At 53.6% G+C, this 19,847-nt stretch overlaps 1 protein-coding gene across 7 annotated transcripts in view; it reads right to left on the bottom strand.

The window, feature by feature from the left end:
• Positions 1-19,847, bottom strand: part of DYSF (dysferlin) — a 229,721-nt gene that overhangs the window by 74,807 nt on the left and 135,067 nt on the right. For 6 of the 7 annotated variants that reach the window (XM_030827272.1, XM_030827270.1, XM_030827274.1 and 3 more), the window contains 4 exons: positions 12,365-12,546; positions 10,262-10,402; positions 9,561-9,590; positions 8,280-8,309 (listed from right to left, as the gene is read on the bottom strand). In XM_030827272.1, the coding sequence (XP_030683132.1) occupies positions 8,280-8,309; positions 9,561-9,590; positions 10,262-10,402; positions 12,365-12,546 (383 nt within the window). Of the gene's footprint in view, positions 1-2,473; positions 2,516-8,279; positions 8,310-9,560; positions 9,591-10,261; positions 10,403-12,364; positions 12,547-19,847 lie in introns of all 7 variants that reach the window. The other variant, XM_030827268.1, reaches the window with a different exon arrangement.

Below are 19,847 nucleotides of genomic sequence, written 5' to 3'. Positions count from 1 at the left end.
CCATCTTCTCCAGCATCACAATTCCAGCACCTTCACCCAGGGTTCAGGTCACCTTGTTTCAACTGAATCCCAAGTCACCCCTCCTCCCATAATGCAGGCTCTGATGCCCCCTGAGCTGCTTCGGGTCTGCCCCCCCGAAACACAAACAGCACATGCGTACACACACTGCCTGTTCCATCCTGGCAGATCCACTTCAGCCCCTCTCAGTCCCAGAGAGGACCACGTGCCTGCCTCCCAGCCTGGTTCTCCTGCCTTCTGGCTCAGACCTTTCCGGGTTATCATCTGCCCTGGTATTTCCTCCCCACCCCCATCCCCACCCCCAGACACCTTCCAGTCCCAAACCCCACCTCTCATACCTGTCCCCTGTGAGGACAGAATACTTGTACTGTGAGCCAGAAAGAGGAGAACAATTGACCAATGGGAGAAGGGGCTCCCCAGAGCACCAAAGCACACTGCTGGGGAGGGTCTCTCTCCACTACAGAGACGAGCAAGTGTGTGTCAATTCTGGCCTACTAAGGGTTTGCCAGAAAGAGTTGGGCAGGAATCCTCAACGATCACAAAGAACTACATGAGGAAGCAAGGTGGGGCAAGGGAGGCAGGTACTGCCTTAGATAGTTAACCACCAATAACAGCAGTTAGGAACACAGGTGTGAGTCCTAGCTCCACTATGTATGACATTAAATAAATTATTTCACCTCCTATAGCTGAGTGTTTTCATCTATAAAATGGTTAGCAAAAGTTGTCAACCTCTAAAGGTTAGGGTGAGGGTTGAGGAAGTTAATACCTGTATAACATTTAGAGCTTCATGTAAACCTTCAACAGGACTATTAGCCCATGTGGTGCCTTTGTGACGATTGGAGAAAGATGTGCTTAAGACTCTTTACTTCCATGTCAGAAAATCATCATATCATATTTTCTGAGTTTATTAGAACAAGACACTTTACTGCCACCTATTGGGAAATTGTTATAATAAATACAAGTATATGGTGCCTGTGCTAGAAATGCAGCCCCTTAGACACAGTATCCTTGTGCAGTGCCCAACCTGCACATCCATACGTGGAGGGCCTGACACTTAGGAAATGTTAACTATAATTAAAAGGACTGTGATGGACACTCTACAGAGCTTGCCTCATGTAATCTCATTTATTAAACAATGAAATCATTGGATTCATTCTCCAAGTGACTTGTGTTGGGTTCCTTCTGCAAGGATGGTGCATCCATATACAGACGCTCCGCCATAGATGGTGGGAGCAGTCAAAGCAGAGAAAGATATCAGCTTCCCCCACCTCCATGAGTCACTTCTCAGCCAACCCAAGCCATGCTCCTGTGCAGTGATGCCCTGATGACACCATGTTTCCCCTGACCTACAGCAGTTGGAAACTTAGTCCTAGAATCAGACCTCAACTCTAGTTCCAGCTCTGCCACCTCCTCACCGTTAGACCTTGGGCAGATTACTCAACTTCAGTGACTCAGTATTCTCAGATGAAGATCTGAGATAAGCTGCTCTGAGAATTAAATAGAGAACAAATCTGAAGAGCGCCTGGCACACAGGAGGCGCTTAGTAAATGGCCATGACTGTAACTATTACTAGAATTGTTGTTAGTACCATTGTTTTTGCCATTGGTGTTGGTGTTGATCTTCCCAGGGTGACTTCAAGAGAGCTGAGCCATCAGAATCATCTTTCAGGGCAACACTGGCTTTATTACTATCTCTGAGTCACCAGGGCATAAAGCAAAAAAACTTATCATTTTCCTCCAGACCCACAATGCAGGTGACATGATGCAGGAAGCACCTGCATTGCTGACTGCCTGATAGGGAGGGGTGATGGACAGGGCTGCTGCAGTGCACAGCTCCAGGGACTGCTATGCATGTCACAGTCCACATGAAAGGTGCCCTTGGAGGATGGAGGCAGGGCCTGCACAGCTTCCGCAGTGACCTGGCTGCTATGGGGACCTGGCTGCTATGGGGACCCCCTGTTTGATGTCCCCCATGGGCACTCCAAGGCCACCAGCTGCAGGTGGCAGCACAGCAGGGTGTCCTCTTTAAAGACAGGGTTGCACTTATGGCCTGTTCATGGCCCCTTATGGCTAGTGCCCAACCCAATATGGACCCAGAGCCAAAAACCCAAGACAAAGAGGAGCCAAAAAAAAGCCATCAGGGAGGGAACAGCCCCAGGATCCCCTGAGTGGAGTGGCAGAAAGACCAATCTTTCTCATACACTTGTTCTCTTAAAAATCACTAAGGAAAACTCATGAACACATTCCTCCCAGAATATTTCCTCTCTAGGCCCCCAAACACTGGGCAGTATCCACTTCATCCCTCGTTTCCTTGGTCTGTCTCTCCCTCGGGGCTCCCTCGAGCTCCGTGTTGATGACATTCCTTTCTAAATGCTGGGGACCAGGCTCCCCATCTTCAGGAGCCTGCTTGCTGAGGACAGGAGAACAAGAACCTGGAGAAGGTCAAGCTCCAGTACCGTTTGGAGAAGGCCCTGGAGGAAGAAGGCAGGAGCACACAGCTGTGGAGCATCGGGCCCAGCGGAGGCAGAAGGAAGAGACAGGCAGAGACAGTGGTTAGAGGTATGTCCAGGCAGCTTCCTCAGCATGAGGCCACCGCATGCATCCCAAGGCCACCTCTGTCCACCGTGCTGTCCCCAGGGGTCCCAGGACATGCTTCTTCCCTGCCATTTCCTGCCACCTCCCAGGGTTGCCTGCCTCTGTGGCTCCCCCTATCCTATGACCATGCATCCAAATGCTCCTCCCCAATTTTTCACACTATCTCCTGGATCTTCTCCTTCCCAATTTAAAGACATCCCCATCTCCCAAATCCACCCGCGCCCTCCTCTCTGTGTCCCCTCTGCAGGCTCCCTCCTCTCCTCTCTCTAATCCTGTCTCCACCCACTACCTCTCCTCCCTCACATCCACACCATCCACTGCCCAGTGCACCCTGCTTCTGCCCTCAGCACCCCTCCCTGGAAATTTGTCTCCAGAGGACACTCATGGGCTCTTCTCTCTCACCCCCTCAGCAGCATCTAGCCAGCTGACCTCGTCTCCTTCCCAGTCTCTCTGGATCCACACCGCTGGCCCCCACCCTGTTTGCTGAGCCTCCTCTGCAGCCTTCCCATCTTTCTCCACCAAGCCCTGATCTGCTCCTTAGCCCTCTCCTAGACTTTCTGTTCCCAAATATCTCTGCTAAGCCCCAATATCTTACTGTTTAGTTCATTAATGTGTCCTACTGGCCTCTCACACTGAACTTGTCCAAAACTGGATTCTTCATCTTCCCCCTCAGAACCTGCTCTCTTCAAGTCTGACCCCACCATCTAGACAACCAAGCCAAGAGCTCCCATGCCACCCTTGGCTCCTCCTGCCCCTCATCGCCCTGCCTGACTGATCACCAAACACTGGTGATCTTGTCTCCTGAACATCTCTCACACCCGCCCACCCATCTCCTTTGCTCAGTGCAAGCCACCACCCTCTCTCGCCTGGATTCACCAGCATCCCCCTTTCACTTGGTTTGACACCCTCTCCCAGTAGCCCACGCGTGCTACAATCTGCAGCCAAGGTGGGCTTTCTAATAATGTCACTCTCCTTTTCAAGTCCTCCAATGTCTTCCCATCTGCTCAGGATGAAGTGCAGACTCTTCAAAGTAGCCTCCACAAGGCCCCTAATCTTCCAGCTCCTGCTGCCTTTCTGGGCATGTCTCTCACGAGAAAAATTTCCCCTTGATGACCCCAAGTAGTGATGAACCACCTCCTGGGATACACGCAACCCCTGCCCTTCTGAATGCTAGCAGGTTGCAGGAGGCACCATGCTCTTTTAGCTTTGAGGCTTGGAGCTCAGTGGTCCCTCTGTCTGAAATGCACTTCTATCCCCACTCCTTCTGTACTTCCTATTCAGATGGCAGGTGTCCATTTAAATCTTCCCTGGTGCCCCAGGCTTAAGTACACCCGTAGCTCCCATAGCAACTTACACTTATTCCCATAGAAAGACACATCAATCCATCACCCGTGCTATCTCCACGTGTTCATTTGATTCTGTCCTTGGTTAAACCAGCAATTCTGTACACAGGGACCATAGATGAATTTCCCCTTCCAATAAATAAATGATTATGAATGGATAACTGAAGGGGAAGAGGGAAGGTGAAGACAGAAGAGTGGGTGGATGGGAGGATAAAGGAATGAATCCAGCACACACTCTCCTCCTTCCTAGCACCCATGCCTGCTCCAGCCTGACCCCGGGTCCTCCCCGGGCCTGTTCATTACTCCCTCTAGTTCAGTGGGCTTTGTTTACTGCCAACTGAATCTAACCCATTTTTAGGGCCTAATTCAAGGTCTCTAGAAAATCTCCCCAAGACGCTCCAGAAATGTCTCATAACCTGACTCTGACTCTCTTAACCCCGTCTACATGACCCTTTCTCCACATACCCCATTCCCATGGTCCTAAGGGATCTCTGATCATCTCACAGGCAGGAGTCCTGAGGCCTCTGCCAGCTCTTGAGCCTGGTTTTCAACTTTTTTTTCTGGTCCAGCCCACTTGAGGGGTACAGCACCACCCCCTCCAGGACAGTAATTCTCAGTGAGGGTGCTGTGACCCTCACTGCAACTGGGAAGCCTCTCAGCACTGCTGGGCAGATGGGGTGTAGACTAGAAGTGCCACCAGAACATCCTGATTCACTGTCCTATGGGTGATGGTGGACTCTGATAAGCCTAATTGGAGGAAGCCATATTTGACCAGCTCCCATCTTACTCCCTCAAATGCAGGGCAGACCAGGGACAGCTGCAGAGATGGGTTCTACAGGTGTGCAGGATGTTGATCAAGCCAGCCCAGACCAAGAGGACCCCAGGAACAAGTGAAGCTCTCTCCCCTACCGGAGCTGAAGCCATCCTCAAGCCCACTTCAGTCTACCTGTCCCGCTGGCCAGTTTAGCACAAAGAACCAAGGCCCTGAGCCATGAAAGGGGCTCCCCCAGCCCAGTCTAGGGGCCACCACGTTAGACAGGAGTCGCTCCCAGGGCAAGAGAAGTGTTGGCAAGCCTCCTGGGTCAGCCCAGTCACCAGTAGCCTATGGACCCTCACCTCACCCAGCAGGGGACAGAAGACTCTGCAGTCACATCCTGGTTCCTTGGGGAGCTCCAGGCAGGGGGCAGCCAGGCAGGCTGGGAGGGCTCCATTGTCTGCCTGCCCCACCCAGCTCGTTAGGAACAACATGTTGCTCTAATTACACTTCCCAGGAAAAACAGTGTTTTAAATTAAGGCCTTGGGGGAGGAATGGGGGATGGGGGACCACTAGCTTTATTTTCCTGATTGCAAAACACCAAATTTTTCCTTCCAGTGGATTTAGGGGTACAGAAGAGTACCCCAGGTACATCTCAAAGTAAAAGCCATATACCCTGCAGCCTGGATGGGTGGATGGAGTGGTATCCAGTGGCCCCCACCCCTGAGCTGGCAGTAAAATCAGCCACAAAGCATACAATCCCCCCCACCAGGGCATCCCCTGCCCCAGCAGGAGAAAAGCAGCAGAAGCAAGGGTAATACTCTAAACCGCGCCCCCTCCCCTCCCCACCTCCCCGAAATGGTCAGGACCGCAAGCCCCTTGGGTCTTCTTCTATACATGTTCTGTATCCTAGGGGGCCCTGGGCATTCAGGGACCCACCATCACCTCTGCTGCTGTGTGTGCGTGCATGTGTGTGCCCTCGAGAGTGTACATACTCGCACACGCTCACACGTGCATGCACACATTCTCCAGTTCTCAGGAAATCTAAAATTGCAGTTTCTTTGAACTCATTCCCCTTGGCAGCAAGGACTGCCTTTGTTCTCCAGACAAAAAGGAAAAGAAACGAGACAGAGGGCTCAGAAGAGGCGGGGAGAAGGAGGAAGCTGGGGCCAAGGAGCAAACAGGAAGAGTGAAACACGAAAGGAGAGTGGGAAGAGACTCAGGAAGAGAGGGAAAGACAAAGAAAATGCAGACTGGAGAGCGAAAAGGAAACCCTTCCCTCCATCTGCTCTCTCTGTGAAGACCCAGATCTCCCGGACATCATCAAAGCCTCAGACACACCGTGCAACAGCCTCACTTCCTGACCAAGAGCCGCAGAGAGAGGTGTACTAGATGGGCATAAAGCCTGGGAGAGGGGAAGCTTGTTGTCCAACAGGCCACATCCAGGAGGTGACATGCCCCCAGCCCAAGACACTGCTGCCTGGGCCACCTCCCCACATTTTCTACCAATCCCAACTTCAAAAGCTAGCTCAGTGGCACCTCTTCTGGGAAGTTATCCTCACTGTCCTACTCTGGGAGCCTTCGACAGGGGCAGAAAGTACTTCACCTCATTCACAGGCACTGTGGCTTGGGAATCTCCGCACCTGGCTGCGCTAGCTGAAAGGCACTTCCCACGAGAGAGGATATACTTAAACCATCCTTCAGAGTCACTTGCCCCTTCCGTTCCTACTGGCCTGTCTCCAGTCCAGGCCCCTATCTCAACTGGCTCAAGAGCCTCCTAGCTAGTCTCTCAAACCCACAACCCCTGCAGCCAGACAGCTCCCCAACACACCCATCCTTCCCTCGCCACCCCTGACTCTTATGGGCTCCCGTGGCCAGGGGCTCAGGAGGAGGCTCCCAGCCCTCCAGGAAGGCTTGAGCACTCTTCACGGGGATCGGGCCAGGAGCCTGGGAGCAGCCAGATGGGAGATACAAGGCAGGAGCTTGGTCACAGCAAAGAAGACAGAAAAACCCTGCTGCAGGACTGGCAGCAACAGAAGGACCACCCAGTCCCAGGGCTTCTTAAAGCGAAGAGGACTCAGCATCTTGGCATCAGGCTTAGCCTTCAAGTGAGAAGGACATGGGCTGAGCTGGGGCGGGCGGGGGGGCGGGTCCCACGGCCGTCCCCTGGGACTGAGGGAGATCACAAGGTCATCTTCTGGGGCAGGTCCCTGGACCAACAGATCATTCATCCCACTGGGATAGGTCCTCCTCGGACCCTTTGATCCTGCTGGCCTGGCCCAACCCTGTGCCTAGCACACTCCTAGGACTTGCTCTCCCCTGGCCCTGCTGACCCACACCCGCCCTCGGCCTGCAGCCTGCTTGGCGCTGCAGGGGGCACTCGGCACTCTTCCGGCTCTGGCCCACGAGCTGCAGTTTTGATTTGCTTTCTGACTAGACTGCAGCCAGATCCCTGCCCTCGGAATCTGAGCCTTCACTGTTATACTTTACGAATCCAGTTATTAAGGATTTTAACTTTTTTTTAATAACTCATCCCTGGGTTGGGTCTTCTTCAGAGCAGGCTGTGGGTTTTGGCCACAAAGTGCACTCAATCAATAGAGAGGGCTCCGGGCTGCTTCCCTGGACAGGACTCCACCTCCCTTTCCAAATCGGCAGTCTTTCGCAACTGCAGCCAGAAGCAGGAGGCCGCCTGTCAGGCGCAATTACGGCGAGCTTACTTGGCGGACCCCACCTCGGTCTGGGAGCAAAAGGAAGTGAGGTAAGCAGTGCGGGGCCTGTGGATCCCACATCCTGACTCTGCACTTCAAGTCCAAATTGCACTGAAAATGTCAAATAGTGTCCGCTGTCAGTCTGGGGATTCCCTAATGGCAGGAAGTGGCTGCCCTTTTCCCAACGCCTCATCTGACCAGGGCTCTCCTTCCTGTCTCTCCACCCAGGTCTCTGCCACCCACTCTCTGGCCTGGCTCACGACAATCCACCCACAGATGCACAGGAGGCCATAGGGAACGTGCGTCTCTCCTCCCATGGCAAAGGATGCAGCCTTGCTTTATCTAAAGGCAAACTCTAAACTTCTTCCAGTCCCTAGGAGGTCCCCAGCTTGCCCCATCCCCCAAACCAGCCAGGACCCAAACTGGTCCTTGGCCTTTTGAGCCAAAGCCATGTTTCTCACTTTCTTCCTAAGTGCTGATGGGCATAAAGACATTTGACTAATGCCACCTCCACCAGAAAGGCCTCCTTGACTACTCTAGCCCCTTCCAAACAATTTATTCTTCAAAATGTGCCACCTGGTACTTAATCATTTCAGACTCTGTATTGCTGTTCATGTTGTCTGGGTGAAATCTGGCCTCCCAGCAGGACAGCAAGCCTTCTTAGACCAGGATCACCCCCAGGACACACTCTGGGAGGCCCTGAATCCACACAGAGCATAGGGAATAAAATACAGACAGGTCTCCATGTGACAGGTGCCTGCTGGGCACCAGGAACCTGGAAGCCTCCAAGTGTGTGCTTGGAGGCTGGCTTCACCTTCCCTCCACCTCGGCCCACCCACCCCAGCCACCACGCCCAGCTCACCTCATCCAGGATCCTCGATGTCTCCTGCACCTGGCCCACAGCCATGGGATGTGGCACATCCAGGAGATGGTGAGGGGGGGTGGGAGGGGAAAAAGTTCTCTATTAGTATCAAGGAGCACTAGGCAGGGCCAGAGGTCAGCATGCCAGATGCCAGCACTAAGAGGAGCCAACAGAAACCACCTCCCACCAAGGGTAAGGATGATGCACTTCCCAGCCATGCCCCCAACACGGTCCCTGAGAAAGAAGGTGTGATGGATGTCAATGCAGAGGGATGCCTGGAAAGGCTAAAGCATAAGCCTGGACGCCAGGAATCTCTGGAAGCAACAAGAGGAAAGAGAAGAACAGCAGGTGGTGGGAAGGGCCTGGGGGCCTGTGGCCTTGGCAAGCCGAGGAGAACCAACCTAGAACCCCCCAGAGCAGCAGCACCAAGAGCAGGAGCTTAGGACAGGGAGGGAGAGCTGGAGGGGCAGGGCTGGTGAAGGAGGGCCTGCATGAAGGGAGGGCCTCCCAAGAGCTCTCTAAAAATTGTGTGGGCTGCCTTGTGAAGGACCATGGAGGTGTCCAAACACAGCCCAGATGACTACTTCTCATAGATGCAGCTGAACTTGGCATGGAATCAGGTAATGCATCCAGTGCACCTGGGTACCAGTCAAAGCTCAACATTTTCTACCAAGACCCCCAGAAGAAGGAAGGAGAGCAGCAGTAAGGGAATGAAGCCCCCATCACAGGAAAAGAAATGAAAATGAGGTCTTGGTAAGAACAATTCAATGGGAAATGTAGTCTGAATTAGGGCTTCTGAAACTCGTGCGTGTGTGAGAAGGCCCTGGAGGGCAAGTTGATACAGAGGTTGCTGGGCTGCTCCCTCAGAATTGCTTCAGTGGGTTTGAAGTAGGACTCAAGAATGGGCCACACTTTCGGAACCCTGGGGCTAAGTCAGTGATTCTTAGTCCTGGATGTGCATTAAGATTCCCTGGGCAGTGCTGTCCGGGAGATTCTAATGCTCAGACAGCTGAAAGCCACTGGGCTGGACAATTATGAGGATCCTTCCATCTGGGATTCTGTGGTTCTTGGACTTCTCAGAGAAGGGCAGCAAAGGCCTGAGCTGGGCAGAGAGACTTTGAGCTCCCTCCAGCCCAGGCCCTCCTCTGCTTGAAAGAGCTTCCCCGGGGGCTTGAGGCAGGATCGTGGTAATGCCTGACTGCCCTTCCTAACCCAGAGAGATGCCAAACACAGGAAGACTGGCAGTCAGTTTGAAGAAGGAAAGGTCAGAGCAAGACTTACCTCAAAACCAGGAATATGGTGGATGGCCGGCTGGAGTGAAGAAAAGAGAGCTCTGGTCATGTGCTTGTCACCTAAGGCCCCCATCACCCTCATGACACTCATGGACCATGTCACTGATCAGACAGACCATGGTTTGCAGCCTCTATTCCTTGGGGGTAGAAGGGATGCTAGGTTGGCACTGTGCCCGTCCCTCCAGACACTTCACCCAGAGCAGCCCTACTCCTATTCAGTCTACATATTGCGGTTCACATCATACAAAGAGGAAGTTTGAAGGTATAGCTCCAACCCAAACCTCTCATTTTACAGCAGGGGAGTGGCTGGCCCAGGGCCATGAGGCTAGGTCATGGTGAAGCCAGCACTGCAACGGGGATCCTGCCCTTGCCTGTCCCTGGAGTCCCTCACACTGTGGCAATTAAGGCTCCCTTAATCAGACCACAGAGGTCCTCCTCCCAGAAACCACATCAGGATATGACCCAAGGAAGATTAAATCCAGTGACCAGAGGCCTCAGACATTCCTGATCCCCAACTTTCTATTCCGATGTTAGATGGTGTCCTGACTTAGGGTTTAGAAAATGGGTCTCAGCAGGAGGCCTGGCTTCAGAAGAGGCGTTCCAGGCTCCCACAGAGGGTTGGCCCCCACCCCACCCCTGCCATGCACCTCCTGCCTGGGCCTCCTGGATCTGGATACAGACCAGCCTCACCTTCTCTCTCTGGATGAGCTCAAAAGAGGCCAGCAGCTCCCCGGATGGCTGGCTGCCCCTCGTCAGTGGGAACCAGGCCAGCCGGGGCATCCGTTCCAGACTCGGTTGACAGATGCAGCGACCCATAAACTCGTCTGCACCCTAGACCAAGCGTAGAGAGACAAGAATCAGCATCCCTTACCCAGGGCTCTGGGGAGCCTCAGAGAGATCAGGTCTACATGTGCCTTCTGAACTAGAAAGGGCCTTGGTAGTCAGGGCACCCCCTCCCACAGAATGGTGAATTCTGCTCTCCTTAAGAGGACTCAAGGACAAAACAAGCTGTGAGCCGCCTGTGGTGACTGTCACTAGGTTTGAATTCCCATCATGGTCGGGAAGTCCCTCTGGACAGTTAAACACTGTCCAACTAGTGTTTGCCCTGCTATAATTTAATCAGCGCTGAGACTATTGGAGACCAGAGAGACAGCCTCCTGGCATTTCTCTAATGCACTCAGCAGTACAGTGTTTGCAGTTCCAGGGACTTCTGTATCTCCTGCTCATTTCACCCTTAAATTCCCCCCCACTTTGCAAATGGGGAAACTGTGATCATGTTCATCAAATTAAATGAGCCTGGATAAAATGATGTTTTCTTTAAGGAAGGTGCCTTTTCTTCAGGCACCTTCCTTGACTCCCTGCTGCCCAGAAGACATATCCGTCATACTGGATGCAGGGGCAAGCCCCCTCAGGGCTCCGGCAGCCTGCAGCTCGTACCGCTGCCCTCCCGCCCTGTTCTGCACTTGCACTCAGTCCTGCCGAGTCCCCCTGAGAAGTGCCAGCCTTGCCGCCTGCCTCCCTCCTGCTCCAAAGGTGCCAGGGCCTGTGCCCTTCTCCAAACAGTCCCACATGGACTCTTCTTCTGGTTGCTCATTCCTCCCCATGGTACCAGCTTTTCCTTCCAAGCACCCCAACGTTGGACCCCCAGCCCAGGCCCACCTTACCCATGGCCAGCTGCCCCTGCCATCTGGTGAGGCATACAGACAGCAGAACCTTCCCCCACCCCTGTTCACCACACCCACCCAGGGAACCTGACGTCTGGTCAGGGCAACTCTTACTGACAATGTCTTCCAAACCCAGCCCCTCCCCTTTCATCCCACCGCCACCTCTAGCACAGGCTGGGCCTCTTTGCTGTGCGCCCAGTGGATCTCTTCCAGCAGCATCCAGCCTCCTCTTCGGAAAATGCTGCCCTGACGTCATCACTCTCCTGCTCCCCTGGCCTTATACTCCCTTCTCCTCCTTCCAGGCCTCTGGCTCGCGCCGACACCCCAACCCCACATTTCCTCCAGGGCCTGGGTCTTTCCCAAAGGCTTCCCTTTTCCTTTCATTCCAGCCCATAGCACTCTCTCCCTCCTGGGAGTCTCCTAGAGCTGCTCTGTCCAATACAGGAGCACCAGCCACCTGCAGCTATTTAAATTTTAATTTTACTTCGTTAAAATGAAATAAAATTTACAATTTCATTTCTCAGCTGCACCCGTCCCATTTCCAGTGCTGTGCAGCCTCGTGCAGCTAGAGGCTCCCTTTTGGGACAGCACAGCCCTAGAGCTCGCCTGTCACCACAGGAGGTCCTGTGGGACAGTTGTGATAAGAGGCCCTGCCTGTGGCACAGAGCTGGGAGGCACTCGGGGACCCGTGCTCTCACATGGAGGATTCTCCACTGTGTGGGTGTCTCGGCTCCCACCTAAACAGGGAACCCCAAGTGAAGGGCCACTCAGCCAGAAACGCAAGTGTTTGATATACATTTAAGGATTCCACGCAGCTCCTCGATGAGAAGAAGGGACAGGCCTGGGATCACACAGGCAAGGCAGAGGCAGAGAAAACCCAAGCCCCTGACCCACAACCAAGCGCCTTTTCCGGATATGTTCCCTTTCACTGACGAGCAATGTCTGCTGTGGGAATGGCATCTGTGCTAGCAATCCATTTTTAATGACTCTAAAATAGTTTTAATTGTTCTAGGGCCCGCAGGGTTAGGGAAGCACCCATCTGGCTGGGCAGCCACGAGTCCCTAGAGACCCCACCTTTGCACATGGTCCCTCCCTGTGAGGGGACGAGGCAGGAGCTGGGCAGACTCACGTAAGTGTCATGGTCATACAGCTCCACCACGATGCTGGGCGGCTGCTCAGCAACCGTGGCCGGCTCGCCGAAGATCTCGATCTCGTAGAAGATGAGCGTCTGGTCCCAGGTGGGGTTAAGGGTGTTCTTCACCACCACCGTCTTCTGGCTCTGGTGCAGGAAGGAGACGATGGCATAGGGATCTGCATGGGCCGGAGATGGGGAAGGGAGACAGGACACAGCAGGTACCATGAGAGATGTCTGCTCCAGAGCCATGTGGGGCCACAAAGCTGGAGCAGGGCTGTGGCTGCCACTCTGGAGCAAAAACATTCATGCTGGGATGCATCTTCCCTATGGGGCTCTCCTAGCCCCACCATGAGGCCAGCTGGGGGCCACAGTGGGGACATGGAACCTGGGTCCTGGCAAATGGGCACAAGATCCAGAGAGCATCCCCTTTTGTGCCGCTTCCTGAGCTGTGGCTGCTGGAAGCAAGGTCCAGCTGGGGGAAGTGAGTGCCTGTATGGTCTTCATTTATTCATTCATTCATCCAACAAGCATTTATTGAGTGCCTTCTTTATGCCAGGCTAGGGGCTAGGTGCTAGGGGCTGAGAATACAATTTGAACTAAATATAAAATATCCACACAAGCTAATGTAAAATTACAATTTGGGTCAGAGCCTTGAAGAATAGACATAAAATGCAGTGAAATGTGTTAGGGAGGGATCTGGCTTCCTTGAGGAAATGGGAGCAGAGCAGAGCTGCTGGTGTCTGTGAGCTCTGGGATGCCACCAGACTGACGTGTCTAGGTCTGCATTTCAGCAAGCTCACTCTGGCTGCCACATGGAGAACAGACTGGAGGGAGCATGAGGTCTAGGGAGACCAGTTCTGAGGCCACTGCAGTGGTCCAGGGAGGAACAATGGTGGCTTAGATGGGTGTGGGGTGCTAAAGGGAAGTGCACAGACTCAGCAGCTATTTAGCAGTAGGGGTGTGAGAGAAACCCAAAGGCCCCCGCAGCTCCCTGCTGCCCCCAAACTCCTTTCCAGCCTGCCAGCCTTGGCCATGCCAGCCTGGGACCCAGCCACAAGTCATCCCCTCTACCTTGTCCCAAAGGCAACTTGGTGTCACTAAAGCAGACTCTAGGGCAGTGGTTCTCAAATGTGAGCATGCTGCAGAATCATCTGGACAGCTCATTCAGGCTGCTGGGCACTGCCCCCAGAGACTCAGATTCAGCAGGGCTGGGGTGGGCCGGAGAATGTGCATTTCTAACAAGTTCCTAAAAGTGATGCTCATGCTGCCTTCTGGGACCACATTTTGGAAACCAATGCTGGAGAGGGACTGAGTGCATATAACCTGGGAGAGGAACACAGGGCTTGGAGGAGGGGATTCCCTTCAGCTTCTCCTAATGGGATGTCACCTTGAGGGCTGAACCCAGTGCCTAACCATGCACTCAATACCCTTGGCACCCTACTCCATCCTGCAATGACCTGTGCCCTCTGAGCCCCACAGTCCAGCCCTAGCACTGCCATTCACTCCCCATGTGACCTCAAGAGGGCCTCAGTGGCCTCAGAGGTCATGGCTTCTATGTCGCTGGCCTCAGACGGATGCAGGTTCAAACACAACCCAGGGGCTGGGATGGGGAGACAGGGCTTCCGCACAAAGGGGAGAAGAGCAAGACAGGCTCCCTGGCCACAAGAAGACCAAATGGGACACCATGGCCACTGCACAGGTGGCAGAGAGAGGGGCTGGCAAGGAGTGACCAGGAAAGAGGTGGCAAGGTTGGGGTGGGCAATGGCAGGAAACCCATCAAGGGATGGAGAGAGCAGGGTCCAAGGTTGTGCCTGTTGCCCAAAGAGCTGGTTTTAAGAGCAGGAAGTATCTAAGTTAAGGGGCGGACTCAGCCATGGCCACCCACTGGCTGAGCAATGCTGGGTCTGGTTAATAGAAGGCAGCCACCAGCCTGGGATCAGCCTGACAGCCATCAGGCACAAATCATGGAGGACTTCCTGCAGGAAAATGGTTTTGAGCCTGATTCTGTGGAACAGAAGAGGGCAATGGGAGGCCCTTGGCAGGGGAAGGAGCCAGAGAGAACTGCCCACCCCCACCTGGTGGGAGCCTCCCTGGCATGGGGCTCCCCTTTCCATGCACCGGACCTGGTAGGGCTGGCCCTGAGCCCTTTCCGTCCTGCCCCTGGCAGGGCCCAGCGGCATCTGTGCATTTAATGAAACCGTCTGGCTGTGATACCATCAGCTCCAAGCTCGGCAGAGAACCTCTCCAGGTTCCAGTAAGGAAAGGAGGGCGCGTTCCGATAAATAAAACCATATTAGAGAGCCAGCGAAAAAGCCCCTTTTGTTCCCGCCCCGCCCCGTGCTTCCCTACGCTTTATTTTTATAAGCATGCGGGCCCCAGACCGACCGCGTTTACACAAAGATCACAATTGCACATTGTAGCGGCTGTGCACACTGTATTGGTGTTGGCAGCACCCCCCACGCTGGCCCCCGAGCAGGCTGACTCCTTCCAGCAGCCCCATCAGCCCAGGCAATGAGCTCAGCGCTGGGGGGGGAACGGAGAGGGGGTGGCTTTCAAACAAAAATCACCCAGACCTACACACGTGCCCCACCCGCCCATGGGAGGAAAAAACACACAACAAAGGCATTGTAAAGAGCAGGCCTGGAGGCCTGGGGCCTCAGACACTGGGCTACTGTGTGCAGGGGCCTGGCCTCTCCCTGCATGGGACCCCACCCCTCAAAAAAAAAAAAAAAGGAAAAAGGGGAGTAGGGGTGTTGCTAGAGCAAGGTGGTCAGATGAAGGACAGCCAGACACACTCACAGACAAATCCCTCTTCCAGGAAAGCTAAGAGGAGGGAGAGGCAGATTCCCAAAAAGCGGTGGAGGGGAAGGTGAGGGGCTGGGTTTTGTGCATGCATCACAGCATAGGGCTCTCCCCAGGGCCACACCCACAAGCCATATGCAGCGCGCAGCGTGCCCTAGCTGAGGCAAGCACTTTGGATTGCAGCTCTGAGGACCATGGCTGCCCCAGGGAGGATCCAGCTATGAGCACACGAGGATTCTACCTCACTGCATCACCACAAGGGAGTCAGGGACCTGTCACCAGGCCCCAGGCAGACGATTCCTTAGCTGGATCCAGAGCCCTGCACCAGGCTGTTCGGGCTGAGCCCTGCTGCTCAGACCTTCCTGGAGCTCTGGGGAGGATCTTCTGCATTCACAATACACTAAGCTTTCCTCCTCGGCCTTCCCACCAACCACTCAGACCACCAGGGTCAGGGACAGAGTGGGAAGTATCACCCCATTTTTCCGAAAAGGGAGCTTTCCCCAGGAAGACTAAGTCGCTCGGCCATGATCGTATGTACTAGACCCCCTGACTCCTAGTACGGTGCTCCTTCCACCATGCCACCTCATAGGAAAGGGCCCTTAAGAGAGGGTGGGATCAACTGCCAATAATCAAGGCAATGCAGATTAAAACTAGACTCCAGCAATATTTTTCCTATAAAATTAAGAAAAATTGTTCAAAATTATAAAAAGCCAGTATGGGCAAAGAGTTGATGAAATAGGTACTCTCCCTTATTGCTGGAAGCAATTCAACAACCCTTCAGAAAAGCAATTGGGCACTATGCCCTGAAAAACATAAAACCATTTATACCCTTTTCCCATATTCCTGGGAGTCATCCAGATTCACCAAAAAGCTAGATGTATGTACAAAGATGTTCACTCTTGCGTTACTTGTATGCATCATTCATTCACTATACAATTATTGATTGGCTACCCTGTGGGAGGTTAGCACAGTGCTAGGAATAGGAAGATGAATGAGACGTAATCCAGGCTCTTAAGAGTGTGACTACTGGTTGGAAATTGTAACCTAAACGGGTATAATACAAGGTGATGTGCTACTTAATAGTGGAGTATACAGGGGAAGGGGTAAGGAGCGCCTGATGTTGCCTGCTGGCATCAAGTCAGGCTTCCTAAAGCAGGTCTCAAGGATGAGGAGGTAGGCCATGCAGACCAAGGAAAAGGGGGCATTTCAGGTGCAAGCACGGCACGGGTAAACACACCAAAGATTTTAGGCACTTGGGGAGCAGCAAGCCATTGGTCTGGCTGAGGGGATGAAGGGAGCACCAGGGCAGTGGGGACAGAGGAGGCAGGAGGGTAGGAGGGGCAGATCACAAATGGTCCTGGATTCCTTGCTGAGCAATTTGGACTGAATCCTGTAGATCAGTATTTCTCAAAATGTGTTCTTTGAGTGGTGGGTTCTCTGGGGAGCTAATGAGTGCTTAAACAGATTAAACAGGCTCCTTCCCTGCAGCCGCCTCAGAGCCTCTCATATGCCACTGTGCATTGTAAATCTCGAAGCGTGCAGTGTTTCCCAGTCTCTCTTACTCAGGAACCCTTTTTAAGTGGAGCATTTCACAAGCCTCCAATGCACTTTGGAAAACACCTCCTTAAGCTCGTCTGGTGGATTGCCCCAGCCAGAGCCAACCTTAACAAAAAGCTGTGCTTAAAAAGGGGTTGGGAAGGAAGACTGGAGGTCAGACTTGGGAAACCCGAAAGCAAGAAACCCCCAGCACCACCCAGGACTGAGTCTGAATCTGAGGGAAACTAAGGCACCGGCCATCAAGACGTGGCCCCAGCTGTGGGCAGCTCTGGCTCATCAGACCTCACTGTGGCCTGGTCTGGCAGGACCATCCCACAGGATCACCTACCTGGCCCACCGCTGTGACCTTACCTGGAGCTGTAAGGCCAGCAAAGAGGGCACAGGACCTTCTAATTTCTTGAGAGGTACTCACCCCTGTAAATTAATAAATGATGTGGCATCTGGTCTATCAGCCATCTCTCATTGGCTTGGTTAGCCAAGTTGGACCCCCTGAGCCCAGTGACCTGGGAGGCCCTCAAAGAGGGATTTCTGGGCCCCTCCTAAGCTGAGGGCCATCCCTTGGAATGTGGTGACCTCATGATAGAGCTGCCTGAGGGTCTTCCATCTGGGTAGGCAGCTCTATAAACAGAGCTTATGATCCCTCCAACCACAACAGCAGTTCTTAGCTGGCAGAGGGGGCCAAACTGACACCTTCCTCCCTGGTTCCCTGTGAGACATGCCAATCTACAATGAAGAGTAACTCAGCTCAGGCTACCATTCAGGGAAGCAATGCTACCCACTCCACACCAAAGGGGTGGGCACAACGGAGCTAGGTGTGGTGTTGGTGATGTGTTCTAAGTCCTCTCGAGTCATAGCTTTTCATTTCAAAGCAAACCCAGTACATACAACAGATGTTCACAAAGCAGTGGCAACCCCATCCCAACAACAAAAAGAAGTCATTGAACTGGCCAGGCACGGTGGCTCACGCCTGTAATCCTAGCACTCCGGGAGGCCGAGGTGGGTGAATCACCTGAGGTCAGGAGTTCAAGACCAGCCTGGCCAACATGGGGAAATCCCGTCTCTACTAATACAAAAAAACTAGCTGGGCATGGTGGGGGGTGCCTGTAATCCCAGCTACTTGGGAGGCTGAGGCAGGAGAATTGCCTGAACCTGGGAGGCAGAGGTTGCAGTGAGCCAAGATAGTGCCACTGCACTCCAGCCTGGGCAACAAGAATGAAACTCTGTCTCAAAAAAAAAAAAAAAAGTCACTGAATTAAGTATCACTTTATGTTTTTTATGACTAATTGCTGCACAGGGCACACACATTAATAAACACACAAGCACACACCACAGATGCCCTTCCACTGGTCCAGAGAATTGATATCCCAGCCATACACTCAAACCCCACCCAAGGTGCAACCCTCAGGCCATCTGGATGGCAATAGCTCTAGGAGAGCCTCCCTCTCCCAAGTTCAATATTATTCAACAAGTGTTTTCTGGGCAACCCCTGCCTATCTCCTCAAATATTCGACCAGGGAGAAGGAGCGGCCATGGCCCCAATGTCCAGGCAGCCCCGAGACCCACCATATAGAGAGAAGCAAAGAGCACAGCAGAGGGCTGTAGGAGTCCCCGGGGAAAGGCCCAGAGAGCCACAGGTCAGAGGCACTGGGAGAGTGGCTCGAGGAGAGCCCTCTCTGCCCCAGACACCCAGCAGGCAGCTGGAAGCTGCATCAGCGACAGAGACTGTGCCAGGCCCTCTGTTGGCCCCAGACATTCCGGATTCACACATGAGTTTCCTCAGAGAAATGCCAGCCGGTGGCCGTGCACAGCCTCCGGCCGCCAGCCACCCCAGGGTCAGTTCCAGGGGAGAAATTGCTTTGGTTTAGGGTTTGGGAGTGAAAATAAACACTCTGGGTTTTATAGGTTCACCCATGTTGGCTGCTGTTTTCCTTTCCAGCAGCTGCTCAATCGGGCCTTTCATTCAGAAGCCAGTGGCCTCTGAGGAAGCCCTGGGCAGTGCCCTCAAAGCTCAAGGGATGTTTATTTGGGGGAGGGGGTGGGGCCAGGATGGAAAGTGTGACGTCTCCGCAGACCAGTGCCACTGCCCTACCAATGCCGTCTCCAGAGGGGAGCATATGCTCCCAGCACTGGGCCCTTGGAGGAGTTCCCTCCCCTCTCTGCAGGGTCCTCAGCCCGCAGGGCCCACAGAGGACAAGGGGGCTTCTGCCTGGGCCCCATCTGGCCACCCCCCTCTCATAAACCTGCTCCCGGCACCCTCACCTCTCACACCCTTCCAGGAAGGGAGAGGAAGCAAGGCTATAAACTTGTCCATGTCCTTTTTCTCAGAGTAAGTTCTAATCGTCAGACTCCTGGACAAGTTTCCCAGGACAAGTTAGCCACTGCAGATGCTTATCTGGCCTGGGCCTGTCAATTCTGGTGGGCTGCTGCTGTATACACTTGCAGAGGGAGCTCTCAGGACCCTGGCCCCAAAGCAAAACAGGGTAGCACTTCCTCATCCACCCCGCACCTGGCTGCACAGAGCTGGACGATGGGCCACTGAGGGCCACAGCTGCTGGAGAGGAGGACGCAGAGTGGACCCCATATCGGGGAGGAGAGTGGACCAGCAAGGAAGCCGGCAGATGGCCATCAGCTGCAGAGTCATGCTGTGACCAGGAAGTCACTCCCATGGAACTCAGTTCTACTCAACCAAACAGCAGGCACTCAGACAGTGATAGCCTTGGGTTCCCTTCCAAGCTCTGTCACTTGGTAGCTATTTTAATGCAAGCATTTAGTTAACCTATCCGAGTCTCTGTTTCTTCACCTATAAAATGGGGTGTTGACCACCTACTTCACAGGACAATTGTAAGGGTTACATGAAATAATGTCAGCAAAATGCCTGGGCACATAGTGAGCACTCAGCAAGTGTTTGTTCTTTAGCCATCAAGTGCTGCAGGTTCAAAGGTAAGACGAGACCCTTTCCTGGGGGAGCTCATGGTCAGAGCAGGAAGGAGGTGGCAGAGATAGACCACTGTTGATCTGTACAGAGGGGAAGGCCTCTGAGGGAGCTGCTGGTGAGGAACTGGCCAAGTGCTGAGGAAGGAGCAACCAGCTTGGCTTGGGAAAGTCAGAGGGCATCTGG

Source organism: Nomascus leucogenys, chromosome 14 (genome assembly GCF_006542625.1).
Source record: "Nomascus leucogenys isolate Asia chromosome 14, Asia_NLE_v1, whole genome shotgun sequence".
Classification (NCBI taxonomy): domain Eukaryota; kingdom Metazoa; phylum Chordata; class Mammalia; order Primates; family Hylobatidae; genus Nomascus; species Nomascus leucogenys.
Note: the sequence above shows the minus strand (reverse complement) of the source record. Positions and strands in the feature narration are given on the sequence as shown.